Source organism: Vigna umbellata, chromosome 5 (genome assembly GCF_029865625.1).
Source record: "Vigna umbellata cultivar VRB3 chromosome 5, Vumbellata_1.0, whole genome shotgun sequence".
NCBI lineage: Eukaryota > Viridiplantae > Streptophyta > Magnoliopsida > Fabales > Fabaceae > Vigna > Vigna umbellata.
In genome coordinates, this window is record NC_142169.1 from 68707596 (window position 1) to 68718226 (window position 10631).

The window sequence follows — 10631 nt, forward strand, 5'->3', positions numbered from 1 at the left end:
ATTACTGTGTTGCAATTGAGAATAATTAATTAAAGAATAACATTTTATATCCATTTCCTGAACTATTAAATATGGAAAAGGATATCAGCACTGTTAATTACGAGGGAGATAAATATTATAGATACAAGATGATGTAATAACAAAGAAAAAAACGTAGAAAAAACAGGTTTTTTTATTTATTTTTATGTATATTCGTTCATGCATGCATACTATTCTACCATGAGAGTTCTCCACCATTAACAAGTTGGTTGTTGCGTGTAAACCTTCATAAATTACGTGTATGTGGATTTTAGATACATGCCAAACAAATGTCCATTAATGAGGTCCGAAAATCAGTACAAGCCAGAGCTCAAATTGCACACGTTGGTCTTAAATTCAACTATATATTATCAACCACCAATTTTAATCCTAAGAGAAAAACTGCTCTGGGGAGATAAGAAAGGTACAGAATCAAGAAAAAAGGGTCATTATAAAACGGTAGAGAAGGTGTGGTTTTTTTATGATGGAAAATGGCTTCTATCTCTCATCTTTCTTTCGTGTCCTCAGTCAATAATTTCTGTCCCAACTCCATCACTCTCCCTTCTTCTTCCTTGCATCCATTTCCACAGTTCCAATCCCCAAAAATTACGAGAGTGAGATGCAGTGGAAATAAGAATAATGAAACACCAAAAGCTTCTGAAGAAGAAGTTGCAGATATTGTAGGAAATAGGAGGAAGGTTCTGGTTGGTCTAGGAGGGCTTTGTGGGGCTGTTACTCTGAATAACAGTCCTTTTGCCTTTGCGGCTCCGATTGCCCCACCGGATCTAAGCACATGCGGCCCAGCAGACCTACCTGGAGGTGCAAAACCCACCAACTGTTGTCCTCCATCTTCTAAAATCATCGATTTCAAGTTTCCTCCCTCTAACCAACCCTTGCGGGTGAGACCAGCCGCACATTTGGTCACGGACGACTATCTAGCCAAATACAAAAAAGCCGTTGACCTCATGAAAAAGCTCCCATCTAAGGACCCACGTAATTTCATGCAGCAAGCCAACGTCCATTGTGCTTATTGCGATGGTGCATATCACCAAGTTGGGTTCCCTGACCTTGATCTGCAAGTCCACAACTCTTGGCTCTTCTTTCCCTACCATCGATGGTATCTCTATTTCTATGAAAGGATCTTGGGTAGCTTGATCAATGACCCAACCTTTGCCCTTCCATTTTGGAACTGGGATGCTCCCGGGGGTATGAAACTTCCTTCCATTTATGCACAACGTAAATCACCTCTCTATGACCCTCTTCGCAATCCTAATCATCAACCACCGACACTGGTCGACCTTGACTTCAACAACGATGATCCTGATGCCGCAGGAAGCATCTCCTCCAACCTTTCCATAATGTATAGGCAAGTTGTGTCTAATGGGAAGACTCCCACATTGTTCCTTGGCAATGCTTACCGTGCTGGAGATGAACCTGACCCGGGTGGTGGATCCGTAGAGAATGTTCCACATGGCCCCGTTCATGGATGGACAGGTGATCCCAACCAGCCCAACAACGAGAACATGGGGACTTTCTATTCGGCCGCAAGAGACCCCATTTTCTATTCTCATCATTCCAATATTGATAGGTTGTGGTCCGTATGGAAAACACTTGGTGGGAAAAGAAGGGATTTCACCGACTCGGATTGGTTAGAATCCGGGTTTCTCTTCTACGACGAGAATAAGAACCTTGTGCGTGTGAAGGTTAAGGATTGTCTTGACACCAGAAAACTAGGGTATGTTTACAAAGATGTTGACATCCCATGGTTGAATTCCAAGCCCACACCGCGTAAGTCAAGGGCTCGGAATGCAGCACTGGCACAAAATTTTGGTGTTGGTGCAGCACATGCTGCTGAGACTTCAAGGAGTGTGAAGTTTCCACTGGTGTTGGATTCAGTTGTGAGAACAAGGGTTAAAAGGCCGAATAAGTCGAGAAGCAAGAAAGAGAAGGAAGAGAAGGAAGAGGTTTTGGTGATCGAAGGGATCGAGTTTGATAGAAACAGAGCTGTCAAATTTGATGTCTTTATTAATGACGAAGACGATACGGAGATCCGACCAGATAATACAGAATTTGCAGGAAGCTTTGTGAGTGTGCCTCACACGCACCAACACAAAAACAAAAACATCAAAACTTGTTTGAGGCTTGGACTTACGGATTTGTTAGAAGAGTTGGAAGCGGAAGATGATGACAGTGTTATGGTGACGCTGGTTCCCAGGTATGGGAAAGGACAAGTCACAATCAGAAACATCAAAATAGAGCTCATGGCAGATTGAAAAATATTCAACAAAATCAGCTTTTCCCAGATTAATCTCAGGAGAAGCCTTGCATATCCACATATATATGATTGTGACTTTGTATTTTAATTGTCTATCCTTTGCTGTTTAACTGTTATATGTATGAAAACACTTGATGAGTAAAATAATGTTTTCATTCTCCCTTTTTCCACGAGTGTAAGCAATTTTCCAATTTTTAAGTTAGCTTCTTAAACTTTTTAATTATTATATATATTGACTAAACTATCAATGCTTATACACTTGTTAGTGTAAAATAATCTTAATCTCAGTAATCTGGATGCATTTTTAAAATAAAAAATAAACTTGCCGTGTATATATATAATATTATAAACCAATATTTTTCTTTTTGATTGTTCTTTCTGTCAGTAAATGAGTTCGTCAGCCGCCTGATAGTTTCCCAGAGGATAAACTTTCCATTATATTGACGTGTTATTAGTTTGAATTTGAAACTTTTTTGTGCTCACTGGTATGTTTTTATTGTTATTATTATTATTATTATTATTATTATTATTATTATTATTATTTGTGTAATTTTAATAGTTTGATTTGATTTGGATTTCAAATCATCGTTGTATTGAAGTTTATAATCAAAATATCATTAAAGAGGAAAAGTTGTGATAGTTAATGACACTTTATGTGGCATATAAAAAAGGAATAATTTACAATTTAAAAATGAAAATGGATTTCAGTAAAATGTCTAATTTTATATTTTTGAAAGGATAAATGGTTGGAAAATGAAATAATATTCTTAAAAAAACTATGAATATTAGATTGTTATGAAATGAAGTTAAACAAAAACAAATATAATATTAAATTTTGATTATAAGTTAGTGTTTATCTTCCTGGTAGCCTATGTTGGTTTAACCATTTCCCAGTGCTTTGCGGAGATCAATACATATATAATAAATTAATGTTTTAGTTTCTTCGAAAATAGAATAACTTTATTTTGTATAAAAAAATATAATGATAAAAACCTTACTTTAATTATCTACACGTATAACCAAAAACATTTTACCAGTGTTGGGAAAGAATATAAAAATTAAAAGTTATGGAAATATTTGTAATTACAATAAAAATAATTTCGTTAATGCGGTGAGTTTTTATAACTTAATATGTAAAATAAATTCAATAATTTAATTTTTTAAAACCTGATAAAATTGTTAACTTATGACATTTACGGAAGAAATTATTGCCAAAAAGTGTCTCATAAGGTTTGAGTTCAGTACATTTTTTAGTGTGTTGTATTGTTACATATATTGTCTGTTTTTTTGAGGTAGCTGCTTTGAGAGTTACTTTGATATTTTGGGTCTCTTATATGTTTCATTTAATAAGTCAGTTTCCAGCTGCAATCCTTCAATTACTTTACTCAATTAGGGTTTTCTGTTATTTTGGTCCATTAGGGTTTGCTTGATAAAAAAAGAGATATTATAATTAGTAGATTGGAATATAAAAGGTAATGACCGTGGAGAGATTGAAAGAGTTAAGGATTACAAAGCTCTTATTAGGAAACTGTAAGGATGCTGCAGGAAATAGAAAAGGGTGATGGCAGAGGAAAGAGAATATTCAGAGATGAAGAGAGAAAATTTCAGAGGGAATTTTTCTGTTATCTATTGTCCTGCCCTCTCTATTACAATACTGTATTATATATGCGCTTGGCTCTGCCTTGCAGTACTGATCATGTGCATATAACAAATAAAGGAAAAATTACAAAATAATTCCAATCATTTCTTGCTAACCGAATTCCCCTTCTTACTGGTTGCTGGACACGTGACCATATAATCCTTTAGGTAACGTGGCTGTTTTGTGGTTCTTTTGGCTCTCTCCTCTAACGGTTTCTCAACAGCTGGAGCTGGAGTAACAGCTGTGTTTGGGCTTCTGGAAGGAGTGAGGGGAATGGGCCCTTCAGCCCTTACATCTCCTCCTGGTTCGAGAAACACCTTGTCCTCAAGGTCGAATTGTTGTTGAATCTGTAGCCAAGGTTCCCAGCTTGCTTCCTCAAGAGGTAGGCCTTGCCACTGAATCAAGACTTGAATTTTTGGAGGAGAATTAGAATTATCCCATTTCCAATCCAGAATGGCAGCTGGTTCTAACACAGGCTGATTATCCTCAATGTCAGGTGGGAGTGACAAGGGGGAAGAAGGTAGTGGCCCTTTGTGAGGACGAAGGATGTTAACATGGAAGACGTTGTGGATCTTGGCAGTAGGGGGAAGGTCTACTTCATACGCAACCTCGCCAATTTTCCTCGTGATTTTGAAAGGGCCAAAAAACCGTTTTGTAAGTTTCCCATGGGTAGTGCCTGTCACAGAGGATTGACGACGAGGGCGAAGACGAATATAAACCCAATCATCTACCTCAAACTGTAAGTCTCGTCGGTGTCGGTCCGCCCATTTCTTCATTGTCGCTTGAGCCTTTTGCAAATTAGAGGCAAGCTTTTGAAGAATCTCAGCACGGGTGGAGATTTCGTGTTGCACCGCTGCATTAGAAGTTTCTTCTGGAAGGAAAGGAGGCATGAGTGGGGGCTTGCTACCAAACATTACCTCAAAAGGTGTGAATCCAGTTGACGCATTGACTGAAGTGTTGAAACTCCATTCTGCCCAAGAAAGAAACTTGCCCCAAAGGGAAGGCTTGTGGTGGACAAAGCAGCGAAGGTACTGCTGCAATACCTTGTTGGTGACCTCGGTTTGACCATCCGTTTGGGGGTGGTAGGCAGTTGACATACGCAACTTAGTGCCACTTAGGCGAAACAGTTCCTGCCAAAAATGACTCAGGAAAATGGGATCACGATCAGAAATGAGGCTGTGTGGTAAACCGTGATGTTTGCAAACTATGTCAACAAATAATTGTGCCACATTGGATGCGGTGAAAGATCTTGGGAGCATTCCAAAATGAGCGCCCTTAGAGAACCTGTCCACGACAACCAGGATAGTGGTGAATCCCTTGTAAGGAGGAAGGCCAATGATAAAGTCAAGTGAGAGATCTGCCCAACAGCGAGAAGGGGGGGCAATTGGTTGAAGTAAACCAGATTGGCCGTGTGTAGGGAGTTTAGTTTGCTGACATGTGATGCATTGTTCAACAAATGCCTTAACATCTCTGCGAATGGTGTGCCAATGGAAATTAGTCATTAGCTTACTCAAGGTCCGTGAAATCCCCGTGTGACCAGCCATTGGAGTGGAATGAAACTCGTGTAGTAAGAGTGGAATGAAAGAGCACGTATGAGGTAGCCATATTTTGTCTTTGAAGAAAATGAGATCCTCCTTTAATGAAAAAAGAGGGAAATCTTGTGGGGCAGCCGTGATCTTGTCTCTGAGAGTGATAAACTCGTGATTACTTTGTAAGGATGATTTGAGATCGGACAAGAATTTTGAATGTGGGATAGACAACACCATAAGCGAATTTGTGGCTGGATGAGTAGAAGCATCAAGTCGAGAGAGAGCATCAGCTGCTGCATTGCTTTTTCCAGGTCGATATTGAATTTCAAAGTCAAAGCCCAACAATTTGAAAAGATACTTTTGTTGCTCCGGTGTGAGAAGTGTCTGAGATAACAATTCCTTAATGGATCGTTGATCTGTTTGGATGACAAAATGGCGACCTAGGAGGTATTGGCGCCATTTCTGAACGGCAGTAGTTATGGCACACAATTCGCGTATATATGCGGAGGAATTGCAGAGTTTAGGACAAAATTGCTTACTAAAATAAGCAATTGGATGACCCTGTTGTGAGAGAACTGCCCCCATGCCTATTCCTGAAGCATCTGTTTGAACAGTGAACAGAGAGTCGAATTTTGGAATAGCCAAAACAGGTGCAGCTAGTAATGCATTCTTCAGATGTAAAAAAGCCTCAGAAGCTATATCATGCCACAAAAATTTATCCTTCTTAAGGAGCTCAGTGAGGGGATGGGCAATGGATGCATAGCCGGAAACAAATTTGCGGTAGAACCCTGTAAGGCCAAGAAAGCCACGTAAGGATTTGACTGTAGTAGGGGTAGGCCAATTCCTTACTGCAACGAGCTTTTCCGGGTCTGGTTTAACACCCTCATGGGAAACCATATGCCCAAGGTACTGGATGGATTGGTGCCCTATAAAACATTTGTTTCCCTTGAGTCTAAAACAGTTTGAAAACAGTAACTGGAAAGTGGTCTCCAAGTGGCTGACATGCTCAGAGAGAGTCGCGCTATACACAAGGATGTCATCGAAGAACACTATGATGAAGCGGCGTAAATGAGGACGAAATAAATCGTTCATAGTAGCTTGAAAAGTGGAGGGTGCGTTACATAAGCCAAACGGCATTACTCGAAACTCGAAGTGTCCATTGTGAGTTCGGAATGCAGTTTTCTCAGAATCAGCAGGTACCATGAGTATTTGATGAAAACCCGAGAAAAGATCCAACTTAGAAAACCAGGATGCATGTCCCAATTCATCGAGTAATTCGTCGACGGTGGGTATTGGGAATTTGTCCTTAACGGTAGCCGCATTGAGGGCCCTGTAATCCACGCAAAAACGCCACGTGCCGTCTTTCTTTTTGACGAGAAGGACTGGAGAGGAGAATGGACTGTTGCTTGGTTTGATGAAACCGGAATCCAGCATTCTCTGAACTTGGGTTTCAATTTCTTGCTTCTGGAAATAAGGATAGCGGTATGGTCTCACTGATATAGGAGCTGTGTTTGGGTTTAATGTAATTGAGTGGTCAGTGGCGCGTGGTGGAGGAAGGGCAGTGGGAATGGAGAATAATGTGTGGTATTGGGAGATTAGGGATTGTAGTGTAGGTTCAGGTGAGGAAGGAATGGGTGCACTTGAAGGGGATGAAGTTGTGATGATTGGAGGAAATGGAAGAGGGTGGGAGTCCATGGTGAGTTGAAAAAGGGCTTCAACCCTATTAGTGGATTGTAAACGTCGGAGCTGGTTGGCTGAAATGGGTGAGGGATTTGGACCCGGATCCCCTTGTAACTCCACAAGTTTGTTTTTCCAATTGAACCGCATAAATGGGCCGTTATAGTCCATCACAAACGGGCTTATCAATGAAAGCCAATGAACCCCAAGAACCACATCAGTGCCAGACAATTCAAGTGGGTACAAATCAATAGGAAATTCCTGTTTGTCCAAAGTGAGTAGAACACTGGGACAGAAAGTAGAACATGGCAAAAACTCACCATTACCTACCATTACACGTAATGGGCTTGGTGTGGGTTGTGATGGTAAACGGAGGAATTGGGCTACTTTGTGTTGGATGAAGTTATGTGTTGCCCCGCTATCGACCAAAATCTGGACAGCATAACCTTGTATGGATCCTGTGACCCGAAATGTTCTAGGAGTCCATTGACCCGAAAAGGCATGAAGACTGATGAGCCCCGCTTCTTGTGAGGTGTCCTCAACAACTATCGAGTTCTCAGAAGAGAGACAGTCCTCTTGGTTGTCACTGTCGAATGCGGTGAGGAGTAGAAATTGCGGTTTGCATTTATGGCCCCGTGTGTAGCGCTCATCGCAATTAAAACAAAGGTTTTTCTCTCTGCGGGCCTGCATCTCTGCCTCAGAGAGGCGTTTAATGGGAAGTTTGGTGGGTGGTGTGGGTAGTAGAGGAGGGAGAGGTTTAGGTTGTGTATGAGGGTTTGTGGTCAAGGGCGGAGGAGGTATGGTTGTGCGGCCGAAACGGTTGGGTGGTGGAAGGGAGGAACGAAATTTGTCTTCATGTAGTTTAGCTAAAGCAATAGCATGGGGTAGATCAGGGGGTTGGAAAGCGGTGACCTCGCGGCGGAGAGAAGGTTTCAAGCCAGAGAGGAAACAACTTAGGTAAAAGCTGGGTGGATAATCAGAGATGCGATTGGCCAAAATTTCAAACTCGGATAGATAATCTTGTAGGCTTTGAGTCTGGGTAAGCTTGCACAGATCTGCAATGGGGTCATCGAACTTAGAGGGAGCGAAACGCAACTCGAGAGCTCGTAAGAATGATTCCCAAGATGAAAGCAGTTCATTGTTAAACATCCATTGAAACCAAGCTAAGGCTTGACCCTCCAGGTAAAAGGATGTGATCTTGATGCGTTGGTCTGTTGGTGTTTGGTGATAGTCGAAGAATTGGTTGACCTTGAAGATCCAACCAAGGGCATCGGAGCCATTGAAGATAGGGAGGTCGAATTTTAAGGGGCGGGTAAGAGAGGGGGAGTGGGTTTGGTGAGGTTGAGTTTCCAGTATTGTGGTGCGGTTGGCGATATCGTGGAGGGTGTTGGAAAGGTTAGCATGGGAGAGTAAAAGTTGTTCAAGCTTTATATTTAATTTGGTGAGCTCATCATGGGGAAGGGAAGATTCTGCCATGGAGTAAGGGTCAATGAAAGCACCAATGTAAGGATGCTGCAGGAAATAGAAAAGGGTGATGGCAGAGGAAAGAGAATATTCAGAGATGAAGAGAGAAAATTTCAGAGGGAATTTTTCTGTTATCTATTGTCCTGCCCTCTCTATTACAATACTGTATTATATATGCGCTTGGCTCTGCCTTGCAGTACTGATCATGTGCATATAACAAATAAAGGAAAAATTACAAAATAATTCCAATCATTTCTTGCTAACCGAATTCCCCTTCTTACTGGTTGCTGGACACGTGACCATATAATCCTTTAGGTAACGTGGCTGTTTTGTGGTTCTTTTGGCTCTCTCCTCTAACGGTTTCTCAACAGCTGGAGCTGGAGTAACAGCTGTGTTTGGGCTTCTGGAAGGAGTGAGGGGAATGGGCCCTTCAGCCCTTACAGAAACACAGAGGTGTACTTACGTCTTTCCATATTTCGAAGCTGATAATAAAAGTAGAACTATTTATAAATTTGTAGTATATTATAAAATTGTGGATATTGGTTTGAGGGTATTATCAACCATTCCAAATCCAAGAAGAAAAAAATCTTCACGAGTTCATTATAAAAGTGTTTAAAAGGTCTAAATTTTATACATGCACATATTTTTAAATTAATATTTACAAATAATAATTAAATTAGTTTTTTAAATATATAATAATGTAAGAGAGTTAAAAATCATTTTATAAAACTTGTAAAGTTTACTCATATATTAAGTTTAACCTAATAGGAAGACAAAAATTGATACAAAATAAATTATAATTGTAATTGAAAGAAATTCTTTCATAAACTAATCAAACATAGGATAAATTTATTTCATAATCTTAAAACCTTTTTTGTTAAAATCAATATGTTCTAGATTCAAAGGTAAAATAACATTGAAAAATGTGTGCAGTGGTCGGTTGAACGTAACTTCTTTGTCCTTAATACTTTCTAAAAACTCAGGCTGTAATATAGTTTGATGGTAATTCTTTTAAATCAATTGTAAGCTATAATTAAAATCAAATTTCATGCTTTATCAAATTAAAAAGAATAATTTAAAAATAGATAACAAATATTTTAATAGAAAAGAGATAATTAGACGTGTCTTATTTTTAGTTATAAATGTATTTAAAGTGTAAAAAAAATGTCTCAGACTTTATAAAACTAAAATTAATAGTTTAATGATAAACAGTGAAATATGTAATTAAAAATAAATTAGATTTAAAGTATACCCTATTTAGAGATGTAAAATTTAAACTCGTCAAAACAATTTTTTTAACCAAATAAATAAATGAAAAAATAAATAAATGCTAAAAAAAATAAAATGTCAAGCCTGCATGCGACATTAATTTTTTTTATCAGCTACTGAAATAATAATTTAAGTTTATACAGAATACAGAAAATAAACTGAGAAATGTATTTTAACCCATGAGTCAGTCCGATTTGTTACGGATCCTTGAGTTCGAAAAAATATAATTTTTTTTTATGTGGATTAGTTTTCAATTTGATTCATTCAAATTAAATTTATAGTTGACTCATTAATTCACCTAATTTAATTTAATTATTTATTATTTTATATTTTAATATTATTAGTTAGAATTTTTTTATTATATTGTAGATGAGATAAAAAAAATGTTTCAAGACTCTAATATTAGAAATGGATAAGTCATACAAAAATTATCAATATTAAAAATTTATTTGTTCGTTTTTGTGTTTGTATTTTTATTACATTTGGATTGTATGATATATATATTTTTTATTTTGAATTGTCTTTGGAATTTAACATTATTTTAAAGTGAAATTTATTTAGATTTGAATTAAAAAAAAACTTATAATTAAGTGAGACACTAAGTCAACCGGTTTAACCCACCAATCCCGTGGTGGGTGTTCGAATTTTTTTAGCTCACTAATAAGTAAGTTGAGTTGGGTTGACTCACTAAATGATCAATCCGTAGAGAGTCGAGTCGGATCGAGTAGGATTATCCATTTTGGCAGCTCTATGCATATGT

At 38.4% G+C, this 10631-nt stretch overlaps 1 protein-coding gene across 1 annotated transcript; it reads left to right on the forward strand.

The window, feature by feature from the left end:
• Window positions 1–389: 389 nt before the first annotated feature.
• On the forward strand, window positions 390–2459 carry LOC124830181 (polyphenol oxidase, chloroplastic-like). The gene has a single exon (XM_047303830.2). It carries the CDS (start codon window positions 510–512, stop codon window positions 2289–2291), a length of 1782 nt encoding a protein of 593 aa, XP_047159786.2. The 5' UTR covers window positions 390–509; the 3' UTR covers window positions 2292–2459.
• Window positions 2460–10631: the final 8172 nt, after the last annotated feature.

What these genes read in the sequence shown, in the direction of transcription:
- LOC124830181 (XM_047303830.2), top strand. Translation starts at nt 510, where the DNA reads ATGGCTTCTATCTCTCATCTTTCTTTCGTGTCCTCAGTCAATAATTTC.